A 21,100-nucleotide genomic window follows, 5' to 3' on the forward strand; every position below is an offset into this window, starting at 1 on the left:
AATTAGGGTTGCATCAATATTTTAGCTGTATTTTAGGATATATTATAGGTTTGTTTTTATGGGACACTGAGTTCACCAACGTTTGCTGAACGTTATATTTGTTTTGTTTTACCTCGTATCTTTTCTTGCTTCTAGCGTTGGGCTCTCCGTTTTACTGTTTATTAGGCTTCTTTACTTATATTTCTACATATCGCTGTCAGTTTTAATTCGGCAGTTAGTTGTTAGTTTCAGTAGGCTGAGGGCGCAGGAAATTCTGGTCCTTTATCATGACATGGACGTAGTCTCAATCGCTGACGACCTCATTAAATCCCGTCATAAATCAATCAGAGAGTTCATAGTCTTTTATTTTGGTAGATAAATTTACGGATTTTGATATTGAGAAAATCACATGGGATTAGGGGAAACGAAAGATGAGAGAGATTCAATAATTCTATGTTCTGACTTTCGTAATTAGAGATATCTACAAGCAAAAATCTAAGCTTCGCTTCAAAAACGCTTTAAATATAACTAGTGATGAGCAAATGCAAGACCAAGACCAAGACCCGGGTAGTCTTGCTCTTGGTCTTGCACATGCAGTTTTGGTCTTGGTCTTGCACATCCAGTCTTGGTCTTGGTCTTGCTTGCAAGAGTCTTGCAAGTCTTGCTTTTTAGAAATCTTATGCTTTTCATAGGTAAATTTTATTCTGGATATAAGGGATAATACATTCTACAATGCGCCAATAGTAACGGAAATACAATGTATGTTTCTAAATGTAATATGGTTTACCTTCGTGTATGATGGTAGTGTGCAACATAGGCGATGACATTTATTTTTTCAATAGGTATCCACGCTTCACTATTTATAAAATAAATCACAACGTTTCGTAATTTTTCAACACATCCAATATTCCACTGTTTCCCAAACTGGGAAAGCTAGCCGTGAGACGCATTAAAGAAAATCAAAACGGCTTAGATTACTGAAATACCATGAATAGCAAAATTATTTTTACATTCTAAATACGTCAAATTGTTTTTCGCTCTCGATTAGCTAATCTTTGTATTGAACAAACTTCCAATTAAATGTTAAGATTTTGTATTACTGATTCCAATATACACTCTATGGGGCAGAAACATGGACATTGCGCAAAAGCGATGGAAAACGTGGAGACTTTCGAAACGTGGGCATGGAGAAAAAAAAGGAAAGAATTAACTGAGTTGAACGAAAAACGAATGAGGTGTAAGAAATAGTAGCAGTAGGGGAGAAAAAAATAGATGTAATTAAGAGGATGAAGAGAAACTAGTTGGGTCATTGGCTGAGGAGGAACTGTATTATGAGGGACATGCTAGAGGGTATGGTGGAAGGAAAAAGAGGGAAGGCGAAGGAGACTGCAGTTGAAGGAAGGCATTAAAACAGAAAATTGCTACGTCAAGACAAAGAGACTAGTTGAGGAAGCTTCTCAGTTGACTGAACTGACAATAATGACAGAATAGCTATGATGATGATGATGATGATGATATTTTTAGCAATATTGGCCAATAAAAGAGAGAAAAAAGTTAAAATTATATTGATTGTAATCAAACCATGTTTAAAGAAATCTGCAATATTTCGAGTTTGCTGCTGCTTTATTAGAAATAATTCGTGCACTTCATTCTTATGCACTGATAAAAGATGTCTCTTTTCAGTCCTGAAGTTTTTCTAATTTTTATTCTTCGATTTTTTTCATAGTTTGCATAACCCATAGGGATGCTTCTCACTTCCCGCAATAACTGAGAAGTACGCGTGAAATTTACTTTTTGCGCTCGCCACTTGCATAATATTTTGCAAATTTCCTCTTACTGGACGTTTGTGGCGTTTCGTCAACAGACTGTCTGGGGCAAAGCAACTGAAGAGTACAAAACAAATCTCTTTTGCCATATTTATCCCAGGACGAACCGACAAACTTTACCAGCTCGAAGGGCAAAGGTTTAAGTTTACTCCGGAAACACACACCTGTATAATGGTGTCTGATTTCCCGATAAGCAATCATTGTTGTTTAAAAACACAGGAATGCATCGTAATCCAGTACCAATGACACATTTCTTTGTGTGCAACAAGCTTTGATTAGAATGACACTTGTGTGGCTTGAAAACGAGTAATATCTACTGAAAACATAAACAACCGATTCAGAAAATGACACTGTAGCTATATGCTACAGGGACAGATCGACTCACATGGATTGCATAAGCTACTGGGAACACCCACTTCAGCGGCATTTTTACTGAAGCCAGGAAATTCAAGTGAAAGATGTAATGATTTTTCCCTTTTTTACATTCTATCAAAAAAAAAAAAAAGATCAAGTAATACCGGTACTTGTGCAAGACTTGCGCAAGAGTCTTGGTCTTGGTCTTGCACCCCTTGGTCTTGGTCTTTCATCGGGATTCCTGGTCTTGGTCTTGCATGCAAGACTCTTGCAAAAACTGAAAGACCAATACTCTTGCGCTCATCACTAAATAACTAAAATTATATACACTCCTAACTTCAGACATCTCTATAGCCATTCTCACTATTGAGGCTAAAACATTCAGTAGTTAGCAAAAAATAAAATGGATTACACTACTAAAAAACTTTTAAATTAAATAAATGTAAATATTAAACTGATAAGTTTCTGCCAAGTAATAAATACTATACAATTACCAAAATGTACGTGACTAGCAATTTTTCTTCTCGACGATTTATTTTGTTAATAACCGAGGAATGTACTGGCTAATTTGAGTTAGGTTCAAGACAACGTACAGAGAATTATAATCTCTTTACGCCTAGAAACCATTTTTGAAATTGACTGCACAGTTCCAAATTGTTGACAAAGAACCAGGTCCGTAGCCAGAACACTGAGACAGGGGGAGAGAAGGCGAGATAATTTTTGGGAGCTAACTCGAGTCCTTGGATTCATAGTCTTTTTAGTAATGTATATTAGGAAATACTATTTTCCTTATTGAACTACATACAAGCAGAAGCATTTCAAATACATTGAACAATTAGCACAAGTTTGGTGTGATTTTAACAGCTTTTGACAATTGATTATAAAATGAATACATATTATTATCAAATGTATTTACCTTATTTACCTAGGTAAATTGATCTGCCTGCAAGACACAAAACCATTTGGAACTTACATGAAGGGAAGAAAGGCAATACTGGAATAGTCAGAGTAGTGCAATAAATGAATTCCTGGTTCCTACAAAAAACTTGAATTTGTGAAAACAAGAATTCGTCAAATCAGTAAGGACCGAAACCTCCGTAATAAAAGAGAGGTTTAATTTAAAAAAAATAAAATAAAATCTATTGCATTCTCTCGGAAAAACAATGGGCTGAAAATACTAAAATCTTAATTTTTGATTCTGTATTCCATCCCAGAACAAAAGTGGATTTCTTTTTTGCTTGTAATGAAATGAGCTATTCTTGACTGTTTATTTTTTTTTATATATATTTACCTAAACAACTGAAGGTTTCAGGGGAAAGAACTCCTCCTGGTCATACCTTAATTATAAGCTTAGAAAGAACATGTAAGAGATTTGTATGCTGATGGTGATACTATTGGCTTACACAGAGTTGTTTATGATGTTACATGTTTCAATAAGTTTTTGAATAATTTTTAACAATGTTTGTATTTTATTATTATTTTTTACAGGGTTAAAAGTAAATAATCCAGTAGCAAGCCTCTGTCCGAAGGAGGAAAGAATATGGAAAGAACAACCATCTTCTCTGTCAGCGTATTCAAGAGATAACAAAGAGAAGGCTGTCATCTTGTTTGCTACGTAATCTAGATTACCCTTGTTTTGTCAACATTTTGATAATTTTAGGGTCGTTACATTTTATAACATAGCATGTACCTGAGTTTAGTGGTCCAGTGAGTTACGTTAGATGTGATGATTTTAATAATATTAAGAGTTAGAAAAGCAGCAAGTTTTACATTAGAAATAGGACTATATATTTCGTTGGATAGTAATATTAAAAGAATAACGATAAAGTAATGATGAAACGAACAAAAGTATTGACATTATCTCTAGCAACATATCGTTAACAAGTAAAAATACAAGTAGAGTATTGTAACATGTAAACAGGAAGGTAGGTTCACAATTGATAAAAAGCCAAATACAATTAATAAAAAGCCTATTTATGATTATCCTATCTTTTTTTGCTACTTTTTGGAAGTTTTTGTTCTAGCTAGAGACAATTTGAAGTGGAGATCGTTCCCAAAAGTAAACATCAACAAGAGATAGTTTCAAATTGTAAATTTGATTTTTTTTACTATTACATGAGAAACAAACAACAATAAACATAGACACATATATATTTCATTATGTATATACTGTGGTAAAAATTAATTCTTGTTAAAATTAATGGATGAAATAACTAATCATAAAATTAAAATTTTAATAATATTCAAATTAAGAAAGAAAGTTGTTGATCAACGTCGAAATGAATATTTTATGGGAAAATTTTATTTTCGTAAATTACAAATAACTTTTACTTTTTTAAAAAAATCATCAATTGCTCTAAGCCTAGACTAAATTTTGATTTTTTTTAAAAAAAGAAGGTAAAACTACGTTATAACTACGATGTTTAAATAATGTCGATTTAATCTCTAATAGAGATATAGTCATTTTTTAATTTATATACGTAATACGCATTAGTGCTTTTGTTCAAGTAATTCTAGCATCATTGAATATATTGATTTGCTAGCTTTTATTTATGTAAGCATAGTTATTTTCACCTGGACTCCTTTAAAAAAAATGCATTCGCAATGCTGTTCTTTTATAGTCATTATATGTATATATTAATCTGTGATTGTAATTGTATGTTGTAGAGAGCTTACTCTACGAGATTTGAGAAGGATCAGCCAAAGAATCATAGAGTTAGTAGACAAGATCGAAAACAAATGTCTTTTCGTTAGTTGGCATTTTTTTAAATAAGAACTTTGTGTAGATCATGTGCTGTTGTATTATTACTTTAATAGTAAATAAAGACAACATATCCAATATATAATACATTTTCATTTACGTAATTATTTGTCCTTATTTTTGTTATGCTAAAGGTAAGTTCGTACAGTAAACTCAGACCACAATAAGGCACAATGTCTTTTCTTTTCTTTGTTTTTTGATGCATTGCACACACACACACACATACCAAAACATATCATCGTTGAACCTTCAAAAACCACTATTTGCAAAATTCAAAATTTTATTGGAGAGATAAAAAACGAATGAATTGTTTCTCAAAACTACCGTAACCAAACAGAATCCCTTTACTTTCCATGGATGCTCCAGGTACTCATATGGAAGAGCCTGGGTGAATCTCAGAGACACATTGGAACCAGGGTAGAACGAGATTAAAAGCCCCACTCCACCGGATATCGAACTCGGGCCGCCCAGATGGAAGTTAGATGCCTTACTGATACTACGTAAATTGTAGGTTCATATCTCGTGCCCTTGATCCTGAACAAGGATATTAATGTCAATTTACTAAACATTTATTTACTTAAACTTTCATGACGAATATTCGTTGAAATCAGTAAAATTTTTTACGTTCATTTTTACTTTATTTTTTGAGTTTAACGTCTCACGCTTATGCTGAGAAAGAGGCTCAGAGAGACGATGATAATGGTGGAATGAAGAAAGTGGGAGGAAACTCCGAGAAAACACATGCATATGGTGTTTGTCTACCACAAAGTACATTTAGCGGAAGCTGGTATCGAGCAGGGACCCCACGCATTCTACCACTGAACTACCATGGCTTCATGTTTTGTTTTTCATCATGTATATTTTAATGATAATAAAAAATATTACCTGATATCGTTTTATTGAATTACCCGGTGTAGTGACTGATTGATCCTGCTATAATTTATCTCACTAAATAAGAAGATCTACTAAGTTAGTGCAAGTCCACTAACATTAGAAGTTCCGGACCCTAGTAGTAATGTAGATCTTTTTAATCTCAATCCGGAGACACAGGTACCCACATATTAAAGGTTAAACAACTAGTTTATAAAAATGAAACACTGATTGTTTTCCAATTTCTTTATTGCTCGAATAAATATTGAAAATTTTATAGATGGATCTTTTGCTTTGAATCTGAAAGTAATCATGTTCTTGTAAGCTATATTAATGATAGTTTCGATATTAACCTTTCACGAGATAATCAAGCCATCTCGGGCTACGATCAAGCCAATACAACTCGATAGGATCATCAAAAAAAGATCGGAACAAGGTTCTCAAAAACAATCGTTTGAAAACTGTTGCAGATATAATTTTCCTTTTGCAGTTTGATGTAATATTGTGATTGACTCGTTTAATTCTCTAAATGTAACTACCTTCAACGAAATTTTTACCTGATCATCTTATGATATAATTGAGGCAAAGGAGGCAATGAGTGCAAGTGAATCGTGATTAATTACATTAGTAAAATAGCAACTAAGAGTTCTTTTAGAGAGTGAAAGCCAGTTAAGTTAGGTAATTTGCGACAGTTCGCTGTTACATGATACGTAAATTCTGGGACCAGCAGTGTTGTAGTAATATTGTCACAGGGCATACACCCTTTTCTGAACATCTATTTTTTTAATCCTCCATAGCCCGCGTGGTGAATTGTAATATCAAGACACGCGCGCCGCAGAGTCTCACTCCGCAATATTTATTTATCTTATTTTAATGTGTATTTTGTTTTGAAGAAATATTAAATTGATTAATATGTTCCATGCCCATGTATATTTTACAGCACGAACTCCTTTAACAGTTGTAAGAAAACTAAAATTTATCTACCCGCGGAATGTGACTCCGCGGCACGTGCTACGACGGTTTAATGAACAAGTAAATGGCATGTATTATAATTTCATTAAAATATGTGTGCTTCACTGTTTTATAGTCTAAAATTATTTCATGTAATTTTCTTAATGAAATATCCGAGTAAGTCACTTGTTAAAAACAAATAAATATAGGTACGGAGAAGGAAGCAACCCACTGTGAGAAAGAATGTCCATATAGCAACGTAAGTGTATAGGAAGGTTGGTTTATCTTGATAATACTGTATCAGTAATAAACATTTATTATTTGTACGGTGAAAGAAAGATTAAGAAGGGAAGAAAAAAGCTACAATTAATGGACGATAAAACAGAGCAAATGCCAGTGTGGCGGATAACTCATTCCAACCGGAAAAGAAACCGAGACGATCCAAACTCTCACTGCCACTTTCACCATTGCCAACATTTAACCGATATGCAGCTCTCGCTGATTCCACGCCAGACGCTCAGATGGAAACTAATTTCACAACTGCATTCTTGGATGCTCCAAGTAGACAATATACATGCATATACACATTTATGATTGCCTTCCTGCTCAAGGATATGAGATTATTCACCTAATCAAGCAAATTTGCCAGGAGGCACCTATATTTACCATCATGAAAGGCTTCATCAAGGTTAAATGTTCTAGTCTCTCGGATTATATTCAGGTCATTAACATCTGTTAACTAAATACAACGGAATACGCTACACAAAGCCTATAAAACATTTACCTTTATAGGTCGTTAACCGAAACTTGTCTATTGATACTAGACCTCAAGACTTCATCTAAGGCTTTTAAACTCAAACAGTTCCCAGTTCAAACTGTGAAGTAGATAATCAAGAAGGCTCCTACACTAGAGCAACGGAGAACATCGCTTCCATTGTTTCTCCTTATCTTAAAGAAAATGCCAGAGACTGCAAACATTTTTAGAGAAGACCTCCTGCTACACTTCAAGATCAAAATCGAGCCTTACCAGGTGCTAGTGTTTCTGCAATGTTATAAGTGCCAGAGTTTCCGACACTACCAGGCAGCATGTCATGCCAAACCTTATTGTATGAAGTGCCCGAACTCCCACTGGACTTACGATGTACAATGGAATGGAGCAAGACAAACCGCAATGCTCTTGTATTTTGCATCAATAACGAGGGAGGCAATCCGACCAACTACAGTGGATCCCCCAGTCACTCAACGCTATTTCGCCCGGAAAAATCGCTATTGCTTTGATCGTCAGGCCATCCAGGAACGGAATACTCCATCTCAGAGGTCGCCTGTACAGCCTACCAACAACAAGATGTCCATCTACGTACGGAAATACACAGCGCTTTCTATATCAAAATCATCCCAGGTTAGAAGTCTACGGAACACAATATTTCCTCTATGGACTTAAAGGACCTACCAACGTTTTGCGGGACTTTAATCTCCCTTTATTTATTAACAAAATCAGTTTCATCTGCCTATACTGAAAGAGACGAAGTATCTATTTTCCAAGCATGTTCTTCTCATGCAGAATGCAATGCTGGAATTATTAGAAGTCAGTTTCCAAGTATGTCCTGAAAGTCAAACAGTGTCCACCTTGGAAGGCACTACGAAGGGTGATATACATCTTTCCTCACAACATAGTGCAATGTCATTGGCTGGAGGAGGCATTCAGTCATAGACAAGGAACAAGCAGTAGGCTATATAAGAGCAGCAGCAACTATCATTTCATTGTTGAGTCACCGAGACGAATCATCCTTCTTCACTTAGTGCTTTCGCAGATTTGGCGTATATTTTCTTCACATTCAACCAGACCAGGAAGATGTTGGATTTTTCATTCCTTACCTATTCACAGAATCACTTCTTTCGTTAACTTCGCCTATTCACAGAGTCAATGAGAGACGCTGTATTTTCTACGGATCACCTATGTTGGCACTACGTATGCCTACTTATTTCAAATAAGAGGCAAGGTCTATTCCCTCTAAGTCCGGAACTCACTCACCGACAAACCTGCAAACAGCATTGCTATTTTAAGACGAAGAAGCTACCCGAAAATAGGGTTACTAGACGACCTCTTTTACCCAGACATGTCCTCCCCTTCGGTCCTTAAAATGATCCGGGCAGATTTTTAGGAAAATGGGGAAATGCTCTCTTTTTAGGTGGATTACAGACAACTGCTTCAGCTACAATGACATCCCAGTTTAATAATGCAGATGAACATGATGGCCAGATTTCGTTGTGTACTTTTGGTGGGATTTGCTTCGATAATAAATTTAATTTGAACAACTTTATTTACTAATTTACACATAAAAATAACAGGGAGCTATTTCTCAAAACTACTAGTCTTGTAATAAGACTTAGAAGTCGTAAAATATCATGAAGCAGAAACACAAGAATAATAGTATAATCCATTTCTAAATACTAATGCTGGTACCTCTAATTTCTTATGATTTCATTATATATACAATTGTAAAATATTTGGCTTTGGAATCACACTAGTATGACAAAACAAGTAGTTTTGAGGACTAGACTCTTAAAAATATTTAAATGTGATTCTGAATTGAAGTCATCTTCTATTGTTTATAGTTTAAGGATTAAAACTATAAGAATGAAAATAATACACAACTCAAAAATTTACTGTGTTTAAATGAAAGGTAATGAAATATTACAGATATAAATTCTAGTTGAAAGATATACAATAGATGTTGACCTGAAGCACTACATTAACATTTCCGTAATCGGTATTGTTTTCTTGCTATACTATTAAAAGATTTCTTGAGTGATATATATTTGTGAAATCTAAAAGAGTTCTCGTACTTAACTTCTGTCATATGGTAACCTTGCCTGAGATGCCAGCAAGAAACCTATGTCTATGATGATGATAATGATCAGTAGGTAGTGTTGAATTTAGGCATTTCTCGCATGCATTTCTTCTTGTGCTCAGGCTGCTCTTCGTATTCGCGCCAATGTAAATAAGTATGTAGAGAAGTGAATGGTATTTCTTCTTAATTTTGTATCCGCAGCAAACATACGCCACCTACATGCAGTATTGGATCCAACCATACACCAGGGAACTTTTCAGAACGAACTGACATACAGAATGCATGAAGTGTTCATAGCACGAGTATCAAGTCAAATTACTAAAGTTGTGGGGAAGATAAAACAGAAAGTTTGTACGGTATGGTTAAGTACATGTAAAACTAATAAAGTTCTTACTTTACAAAAGTTGTATACAATGCTTGGACATGAATAGAGATAATCAAGATGAATTATATTTAAAATGACCGAAAATGGACTTGATTCTCTTGTGCATTGTACGCGCAATACGTTACGACCCTCACTAATATATATTGTAAAGTACCCAAAATCCTTACATGTATTTTGTAAATTTATTTTGTTTATTATAAAACAAGGAAGCGATATTCAAACTACTTAGGAAAATAAAAACAGATAACGTAGGCATCAAACCACAATTATAGGAAGTTTTCCTATACGGAAATAACAAAGTAAGACATTTCATAAGGAGACCTGAGCTAAGCTCTACGCTACAACCAGGAAGCATCTGAATCGCGGAAAGGGGTTGTGCTGGTTGAGGATGGAGAGTAGACTGGGGAGTTGTAATTAAGATCGCATAGTGAAAAGACATCGATTGAAGATCATCAAAGCTGAACTACCTGTGAGTATAACATGTATTTTACGATGTTGGATAATCATAATGGTTAAGTTTCTGTGCCATTACGATTTAGTAGATTTTTATAGTTAAAACCATTTCGAGTCCTAATAGCTTGTGGTTTGATGCCAAAAATATCCAAAAGAAATTAATTATTTCATTTCTTATCCTAAGAAGATTAGTTAAATTCATCCTCGAGTTGTTTAAATACACGCTGTTACAAATTTCAGATGAGCTACGCTCTACCCCCAAGTATAAAAAGTTTCTAAGATACTAAATCATTCCAGTTAGAAATTTGTAGCACACGTTAATATATTTGTGAGTGTCATAACATATGGTGCGTTCAATTCACATATATAATCTAAAAAGTGTTGAACCTTTTGCACACAAGATGGCGTTAGTGTCCAAAATTTCAGCATATATTAATTGCAGCCGGTCAGACCAGACGTCATTTGACAGCTGACAGTTGAAGATAGTAGACGTGCAAAAAATGTTGGAATTCTTAAAATCAGATAAGATAATACGCCGTGAAGATGACTGAACTTTTCACAAAGCTGCGCTAGATTTTACAATTTTATTTCGATAAAGGGGCGAATGCTGCGGAGGCACATGCACAAATTTATGCTATTTGTAGGCAAGATACTTTATCAAACACAACAGCCAAAAGGTGGTTGCTTTTATTCTGGGAATGTTGATGTTCAAGACGTTTCTCCCAGTGAGTAATCAATCATAGAAAAAGTGGACGATATTCTGTCAAAAGTCGAGCAATATCGGAATGTAAGCAGTCAGGACATTGCTAATGACCTAAATATCCATTACCAAACGGTGTTAAGCCACTTGGAGGAAGCTGTCCAGAAAAAGAAGCTCGACGTTTGTGTGTCACATGATTTCACTCAGACATTTATTCGATCGAATTTCACCCCTTGAATCTCTACTGAAACGTAAGAAACTAGACTAATTTCTGAAACAGTTAATTACGAGCGATGGAAAGTGGAAAACCTAAGTCGACAATTTACGAGACACATCGTGGTCGAAGCAAGGATTCGCTCCATAGTCTGTAGCAAAGCCCACACTAATGCACAGTAAGGCTATGCCGTGTGTTTGGAGGAATGCATCACGAACTGTTGCCTCTGGACAGAACGATAGACTCAGACTAGGGATGGCCAGAACCGGTTCCTCTTGGAACCAGTTTTCGGGTCTGAACGGATCCGGTTCCGGAACCGGTTTTTCGGATCCAGGTCTGGAACCGGTTCTTCAGATCCAGGTCTGGAACCGGTTCTTCGGATCCAGATCTGGAACCGGTTCTTCGGATTCAGGTCTAGAACCGGTTCTTCGGATCCAGGTGTGGAACCGATTCTCAAGATCCGGTTCTGGAGCCGGGTTTTTGGATCCAGGTCTGGAACCGAAACTTTGTGACGATCCCTACGCTAAACCTGAGCTGCTGGAAGGCTGTGAACAGTCTGCTAGATGAAATGGTGGAAGCGACAGGCAGGCGCCCAGGCGGTGGCCGCTTGTCTCATTTGGCTAAATAAACTGGGTAACTGGCAAACTCAATGGTTAAACAGGCAAACTGGCCAACTCATTTGGCTAAACACCCACTGGTGGACCAAACTAAAAAAAAAAAAAAAACCACTGGTGGCCCAAAATTTTTTCTGGGGGCACAGCGAGTCTGGGCGGGGAGGGCACAAGCGCATGGCTCTCTTTGCAGTGTTTTGAAGGTGAAATTTGTGCCTCCTTTACGGGTCTTTGGGGGCTTTCGGATCCAAGTCTGGAACCGGTTCCTAAGATCCGGTTCTGGAACCGGGATTTCAGATTCAGATCTGGAACCGGTTCCTAAGATCCGGTTCTGGAAACGGGTTTTCGAATCCAAATCTGGAACCGGTTCCTAAGATCCGGTTCTAGAACCGGGTTTTCTGATCCAGACTGGAACCGGTTCCTAAGATCCGGTTCTGGAACCGGGTTTTCGGATCCATGTCCGGAACCGGTTCTAGAAACCGGATCTCCGAGAACCGGTTCCGCCGGAACCGGAACTTTGTGGCCATCCCTAACTCAGACTTGTTCTGTCGACAGTTAGAGCGAGTACACCTAGTAGGTCAAAAGAAAGGCTGGAACTGGTAAATAGAAAAGGTGTCATATACCACTCTGATAATGCCAGTCCGCACAAATCAGTAACGATCCGTCAGAAACTGAGATAACTTGACAGGTTTTAATGCATCCAACGTTTAGCCCGAGTCTAGCACCGCCAAACTATCATTTGTTTTGGCCTCTGCAGAACTTTCTGAATGGTGTTATTTCAGTTTCAAAAAAGGTTCCTAAAAACCACTTGTCAGAATGTTTTGACCAGATATTACAGAAGTTCGACAGTGACGGAATTGTGATATCGCCGAAAAGTGGCAAGTGTTCGAAGAAAATGGTGCATATGTGGTTCCATAATGTTATTTTCAAATTGTGTATTCTGTGTGTATTCTGAAATTTGGCCTGCAAAGGCTCAATACTTTTTAGACAATCTGGTATAAATATTGCTCGTGTTCTAAGCTTCATTCAAATTAGTCCAGCTGTTTGGACGGAGTGTATTGACATAGATGACTATATGAGCGGATTATAAAGAGCTCAGTTCAATGAACAGAGAGAAAAGAAGAACATCGAGAAAACTCACATGTACTGTACAATGTTTGTCAACAACAAGAAAAGAAGAAAAGAAAAAAATAGAGAGAGAACTCGTGGAAAGATGAAGGTCAAAACGCACAGGAAAATGTAGCAGAGGAATCACTTCTGATGCGTACAGTACGTTTATATGTTAAATATTCCAGTAGGCTATCTTATAAGTAACTTAAACAAACGTTGTATCTGTGAATTACTTCGTGATATTTATATTTAATTTCACTTTGTCTTTATTTTATAGATTGTTCTGTCGCCATTCATTTTCATTTATCATCTGTCTTCTTTAACTTTAAAAGACACAACAATCGGACATTGAACCCACTATTTCATTTCTTTCATTTGTTTCTCTAAAGCTAGAACCGAACGTAAGTTTAGATGCTCATTCGTTTTATCGCACTCTCTTAATACCTTGCAGTCACTTCGGTATCCAAGTTGGGTAGGAAAATAATGCAATCCAATCTAGATCAGATAAACCAATGCATAAAGGAGCTCAGGTTTAAATTTAGTGTTGTAATTAATTGTAGCGCCACAGTCTTCCAAACAGTTGCCACATAAATTAATAATATGCTTCATCCTTACATGTGAAAGAAGAAAAGGACAATAAATAATTAAACTAAAAAGGAAACGTAGCATGTATTCTTTTTTTTCTTTCTTTCTTGGCTAGACATCTTATAGTGTGTGGAGTGTAAACAATGAATTTAGGATGTGTTAACATTTAAAAACTGTTAATTACATCATAACATTAAGGGGGTAGACTACTAAATATTTTTCTAAAGCTAACAATTTTTGTTTTGCCCGTTTTTCGTAAATGAAAAGAGATAATGAAATGTAACTTACCACAGTAATAGATAATGTTATTCTACACCCGAAAATACTAATCAGAAGAATAATTAGTGTTGCCATCCATAGAAATTACAATGTGGCCAGAATATGAGCTACCCAAAAATCTAGACTAAGGCAGCGACTGGAAAAATGTACTCAACGGTAATTGATTTTTCATGTCGTCTTGGCTCCTTGTTGATAAATGAAAATCTGATTTATCTTCTTGTCTTCTTGTGTCTTATTAAGAGTTACTGTTATGCAAAAGAATATATACAATCATACACTCCTTTTTTCCCCTCTGGTGCTGAAATGGAGAAGACTGAAGTATCCATGACATTGATTCATATTACAGCACTAAATTCTTCTGTATATTCGAAATTATCCTTTAATCAGTTCTCAAAGCAGAAATTACTGTAAGTGCGACTGGGTTTCTCGGGGTCCTTATGGCAGGGCATTGTCCCAGCTGCCCTTGTCTAGTTACAGCACTAGTATAATACATTATAAATTAACCATTTCTGGAACGTGTGTATTACTTGTCGACTGTCAAAAGCTGATCTGAAATCTGTTAATCTAATACAATTTAATAAGAATAGCCAGTTGTAAACAAAAATCAATACTTTAGTGTAACTGATCACACGAAGACTTCGAAAAGGTTGTAATGGTGAGAAAACTGAATTTCAGACTGTCTATAAAGCAAATAAAGAGCCATTATAGTTGGTTGAGAGAAGACAAGAACATTTTACTTGTTTTATTTGTGATTTTTTTCTGAATCCTTCTTCGTACTGTATAACTCTGATCAGCAATGTTACGCGTTGATCCAAAATTAATTTTTAACATATATGGAAATGTTGAACACAGGTAGATTCACCTACATATAACATGAAATAGTAATGTTACATTCAACACAATTGAGAATAAAGCAACATACGAGTTTATTATTATTATTATTATTATTATTATTATTATTATTATTATTATTATTATTATTATTATTATTATTATTATTATTATTATTATTATTATTATTATTATTATTTAGAAACTTTATTCGGGACTTCCATAACCACCCAAGTCCAGCTGAAGAGATGTTGAGAAACTCAATAAAAACTGAATATTTGTTGGAAATGTGAACTTGGAAATCAGATTTCTTTGCATACTTAGTGACATTTGTTATTCAGCAAAGTGTAAAGATGAAAAAAGTCTGATTTCCAAGTTCACATTTTCACAAAATATTCAATCTTTATTGAGTTTCTCAATATCTCTTCAGCTGGATTTGTGCAGTTATGGAAGTCGCAGTTTCAATTGTTTGTTTTGGCTTTTACGTTGCTTCCGGTCAGCAAAATTTTGCGAAGTCTGGTACGGAATGGGGTCCCGGGAGGGCACAGCCAAGATGCAAGGGGACTGCAGTGGGACATTATTTGCTAAAGCACGTGCCCTGACAACAGTAATATGTAATCACAATTTAATTTACTATATATAAAGGTAGAATGACATTGGGAACTCCAAAGGGAAAGGCTTTGTTTCCCCGAAAGTATGTCTGTAAGAAACATTATGTAAGACGCCGAGTACAAGAAGAGAGTTAAATAGATATTCAGGCCTGAATTAAGTAAGTTCAAGCTTCCTACTAACATAATCAGTTATAGCTGTCAGCACAATGTGATTTGTCCTTTTATTTTGTCCCTAAAAGAACAAAGATAAAGGTGATAAAATCCCAAACATATTATTTATTTATATTAAAGTTTACTTGTTTGTTTACTTGGACTTATATGGCAATTGACTCAAATAACAACACTAAATTCTTAAATTTCTTGTGTTATATTATCCTTCTCAAAGCAGAAATTATCGTAAGTGCGACTTGGTTTCTCAGGGCCCTTATCTTCTTAGTGCCGCTGCTCTATGGAATGTGGACCTACAGTTTGACGCAGAATCCGAACTAGATGCGCTTATTTTTGGCGTGGTTACCAGTTCGATCCCCGACGAGTTACTTCCTTCGAATACAAATTTGAGTAATTGTTCGGATCTCACTTTAAACAAGCAGGTCTTGTCCCAAATGAATCAGTGCTGAAACGAGACGATGTTGTGCAATCAATTACCCAAAGTTTCACAGAGAGTCCAACAAAGGTCGAGAGTCGAACGAATTTTCTACTCAAAAGGCAAATGTGCTAATCGTTTAAAAATAAGAGATCGCATTTCATTTTAAGCTAAACATGGAGATAAATATATTTAAAACTCTAAAATTTGTGGTTATAATTGTATCAAAGCAAAATTTTTTGAGACCCAATGCCGTGACCAGGATTCGAACCTGGGTTTTTGCGGCCACAACGCAGCGTCCTAACCACTAGACGATCACGGCTATTGCTTGTCTCTACAAAAGTATACTTTACTTTGAAAGTTGTTAGGCAAGATTGACTTTTTTCTAATCTCCGGTCAAGTGACCAGAAGTTCGCGAGAGAAAGATCATTGAATGTCTCTCTGCTTTCCCCGCATCTGATAACTAGGTCTCTTGTTCTGCTCTAGTATGGTAGCGACATCACACGTCGTGTTGGCCTATTACTTGATCACAAATTATGAATTCCTTTCCCTATTCTCTTTTGGAACTTGATCTCGTTTAGAAAAACAGGTTCTCTGTCTTTAACAGTAAGTTGTCTCCAACGACTTTAGATACCTTCTGCGTTCAGTTCTTAAATGTTTATCGATACGTTGGAATGGACAACAGAAAAGATGAGTTTGAAGCTCAGATTCAACGCGAAATCTATACAAAAAGTACGTATTAAATGAATAAAATATGCAGAAAAGATATTTAAATATACTACAGGGAAATATTCTTTATCAGACACCTATATAATATGGACAGACTTTTTCGGCAATACCCGTTGGTTCGAGGAGTCCGAGTTCGATTCCCGGTGGGGGCACTCGGTCAAAAAAAGTGTAAAACACTTTTTCAGGCCAGCCACCCTGAATGAGGTTTTCCTGGGTTTCCTCATTCACACCAGGCAATGCCGGGATGGTTCCTAACTTATAGGTCCCAGGCCACTTCCTTCCTTCTCTTTCCTCGGATAGTGTACTTACCGAGGGACGTCATCCCTCAAAATGGCCCTAGATGCTGAGAGCCCAGAAATCTAAATCCTAAATCTTTTTCGAAAAAAAAAAAAAAAAACATGAGCGTAATATTCATGGTACACTCCTCTCTTTCCTAGACTGTTATCTCTCAGGGAGAGAACAACGTGTTACTCTACCTGGATCCGTGTCTCCATTTAGTACCGTCTTATCCGGAGTGCCTCAAGGAAGCGTGCTAGATCCGCTTTAGTTTTTATTGTATATGGACGATTTATCTAGCATCTTCTCGACCTCATCATTAAATATACTGTTTTCCGCTGATGACTGTAAACTCTTCAGAGTCGTTAATACTATAGACGATGTTTCTTCACTGCAAGCTGACATAGATATGTAATTGGTGCTCTACATGGAATCTGTCTGTAACTCCCAATAAATGTACTACAATCTCTATTTCCTTAAAAAAATAATGTGCTTCGACACACACACACACACACACACACACACACACACACACATATATATATATATATATATATATATATATATATATATATATATATATATATATATATATATATATATATATATACATGTTAACAATGTACCTATCAAACGCGTTTCAACTCAAAAAGATCTATGAAACTACTTGGTCTACTCTATAGATTTTCGGAAATACAAAGTATTCCTGCCCTTACAATGTTTATACCTAGGTTATCATTGATCCGATCATTGAATATTATTCACTTGAATGGAACATGGCAGTACCTACTAATCTATCGCGCATTGACTCTCTATTAAATTTCTTTCTTGCTATAGTTAGATTCTGAATTCCCGAGTTAGGTAATTACTCGAAACAAAGAACTAATATCTTTAATGGACTTACTTTCTCCTGACAAACGACGCAGTGGGGCTGATTTATTTTACCTGTATAAGATAATCATTGGCAAAATTGGTTCTGAAGTTTTACTATCGCAAATTAACTTCCGTGGCCCTCAGCGGCGAACTCGCTCTCTCAACTTGCTAACTTATGAGACACTTAGGTTATCGATTGTAAAGCGCTCCTTGTTTTAGAGGCTAGCGCACAATTATAATACATTGTCAGCAGGATGTAACATTTTTACCTCTGAGAGAAATTTTAGAACTCAGTTGGTGAGAACTTTGCACATTGAGAGTTGAACCCTTTTTTTTTTTTTTGTATTTTATTCTTTTATGTTTTTGTTGTTGTTGTTTTGTTTTTGCCTTTATGTTGTACACTTTCAACTAATTAGTCTAATGCTGTAAGAAATTTTCTGAATAAATAAATAAATTGTTAAGCCTTTCAAATAGATCTAATTATTACTTTTTCTTATTTATCTTGTCAACTCTTCTATCTATCTTATTTAGTAGCAAAATACCCTCAACAGATACCATAATCAGTGATGAAAATTTTCCGGAAAATTTTGAAATGGAAAATTTTCCGATTCATAAAAACATACTCCACTTATTCCTAAATCGTAGTTTAGTCGAGATGTGAGGTGGAAAATTTTCTTCTATATTTTTCCGGAAAATTTTCCGTTCTTAACAAATATCAGTGATTAAGTAACAATTCGTCAATATTCATAAAATTGATTGAATTCATATATAGAAACGTTAAAAATTGAAAGATCGTTTAAAGAATCTGAAAATGTTCATGGCTTAGACAATTTTCAGTACTATGTAGGAACAAGTGGAACAATTTTTTGTGAATCGAATGAATAAGTGGAGTATGTTTTTATGAACCGGAATATATTCATGACTTTTAATAAATTGAAATTTTTTGTTCTCTGTACTTTGCATACACACACACACACACACACACACACACACACACACACACACACACACACACACACACACACACACACACACACACACACACACACACACACACACACACACAGAGAGAGAGAGAGAGAGAGAGAGAGAGAGAGAGAGTAGTTGAATTGAGTTGATTTTGAGTTTAACGTCCCTTTCAGCAGCGAGACTATATAAAACGGTACCAACTGATTAACGTGGAACCCGAACTACATGAGCTCCCGCTGGGGATCGAAGCCAGGTTTTCCATGCCAAAGGCGCGTATGGTAACCGCTTAGCAACGAAGGAGCTCGCAGAGCAAGAGAGAGAGAGAAACACTGTAAAATTTTATTTCCCAACTTGAAATAGAAAATTTTCAGTTTCCCGAAAGATAATTGGAAAACTGACTAACTTTCCTCTACTGAAATTCAATTTTGTAGCTCTATGTGCAGTTAAATATAGTGGAAAATTTTCCACCCAACATCACTATACATAATATTCAAAATTCTCCGGCCTATGAAAACTGTTTTCCACTTGTTTCTACATCGTGATGAAAATTTTCCGATCTATGAAAATTCCTTTCACTTGTTTCTACAGAGTAATAAAACTGTCCGATTCACGAAAAAATTGTTTTACTTGTGCTTCAAAATGATGAAAAGTTTCCCATTCATAAAAAATTCTTCATTTTTTCCATATAAGGCAAAAAATATTTCGATTCATGAAAAATTGTTTAACTTGTTCCTACATAATACTGAAAATTGTCTGAGCCATAAAAATTTTCAGATTCTTTAAACGATCTTTCACTTTCTAACATTTCTATACATGAATTCAATCAATTTCATGATTGCTGAGAAATTGTTACTTGATTACTGATATTTTTTTTTAGAACTGAAAATTTTCCGGAAAAATATAGCGGAAAATTTTCTGAAATGGAAAATTTTCCGCGGAAAATTTTCCACCTCACATCACTAACCATAATACTCATTGCTGTTTCTTCATTAAATTAACTCAAAACTTTCAAATAATCTTTTATTTAACCTCATTATCTTAACACATTTCATCCTCAATACTTTACTGTTTCAATTATCCAAATCCCATCAACTTTTAGTACACTATTTACTCATAAACTCATTGCCAATCTACTCAAACATAAATCTTAATTCTATCTAAATACACAACTACATTTTCATAGCAACGCTCTTCTTTTTCTCTTACAAGGATGTTACAAACTTAAAACACTTCACTCCCAACATAAATAAATACATAAATAAATGTATTAGTACGCGATTTATTGGTTCAGATAGGGGCATATGCAGTATTCTTTCCTCCAACGTTTTAGTAACTTGTTCATAATGGACATGAATTATTCTCAGTTTATACGTATTTACGTATGCCACAGATAACAAATAAATAAAGGATTAGAAATTAGATTTTTGGCTTTCAGCATTTATGGCGATATTAGCCCGTCATGTATCATATGATAGATAACGTCCCTTGGCGATCACACTGTGCGTGTAAAGGGAAGAAAGCAAGCGGCCTGGTACCTGTATGTTAGTTACGATTGCCTGGTATGAATGAGGAAAACGCAGTCAACCTCACTCAGGATGGCTGACCTGAAAAAGTTTTTACAGTTTTTCGACTAAGTGCCTCCACCATAAATAAATAAAAAAAAAGTATCCGGGATACGGACAAAATCTCGCGGCCGAAACATCGCCGCCCAAAATCTCGCCGCCTAAAATCTCGCGTGGCCAAAACCTCGCAGCCCAAACTCTCGCGTTGCCAAAACCTCGCCGCCCAAAACCTCGCGGGCCAAAACCTTGCGTGGCCAAAACCTCGCCGCCCAAAACCTCGCGGGACAAAATCTCGCCGGGCCAAAACCTCGCGTTGCCAAAACCTCGCAGCCCAAAATCTCGTGGGCCAAAATATATATCTCCCACTCCCCCTCCCTCTTGTTGTGCCGACAAAGTGAAATTATAAAAGACATCCTAGTCTCGAACCTCATCTACGTTGAAAATTTGGTTGAGATCGGTAGGATGGCTCAAGAGGTATAATGTAACAAACATAGTCATTTAATTTTTATATATAGAGATTTCCAAAGCATGCATTAGAATTTTCTTGTCATTATTTTAATGTAATTTTGTGTTATTACTAAATATATACATATAGTAATATATAGAACATTCTACATGGAAGAAATCGTCGCGAAGAGGTTTTATCTTGACGACATTTCTTCCCACGCGACACTACGTCTCGCTTAATTTAGATCAGGCGAGATTCTGTGTCGCGAGATCATTACAACGAGGTTTT

The 21,100-nt window shown here is 35.8% G+C and overlaps 1 protein-coding gene and 1 non-coding gene across 2 annotated transcripts in view; one reads left to right on the forward strand and one right to left on the reverse strand.

Moving 5' to 3' along the window:
- LOC145691485 (insulin-like growth factor-binding protein-related protein 1) overlaps window positions 1-4,999 on the forward strand; it is an 89,509-nt gene extending 84,510 nt beyond the window's left edge. The window contains exon 5 of the mRNA XM_081766903.1: window positions 3,648-4,999. Coding sequence (XP_081623029.1) covers window positions 3,648-3,653 — 6 coding nt within the window. The 3' untranslated portion in view covers window positions 3,654-4,999. The remainder of the gene's footprint in view (window positions 1-3,647) is intronic.
- An 11,206-nt stretch (window positions 5,000-16,205) lies between these two features.
- On the reverse strand, window positions 16,206-16,277 carry TRNAH-GUG (transfer RNA histidin (anticodon GUG)). The gene has a single exon. It is a non-coding gene; the product is annotated as a tRNA-His (tRNA).
- Between the last annotated feature and the right edge of the window lie 4,823 nt (window positions 16,278-21,100).

This window comes from Thermobia domestica, chromosome 1 (assembly GCF_964235325.1).
Source record: "Thermobia domestica chromosome 1, izTheDome1.hap1.1, whole genome shotgun sequence".
Lineage (NCBI taxonomy): Eukaryota > Metazoa > Arthropoda > Insecta > Zygentoma > Lepismatidae > Thermobia > Thermobia domestica.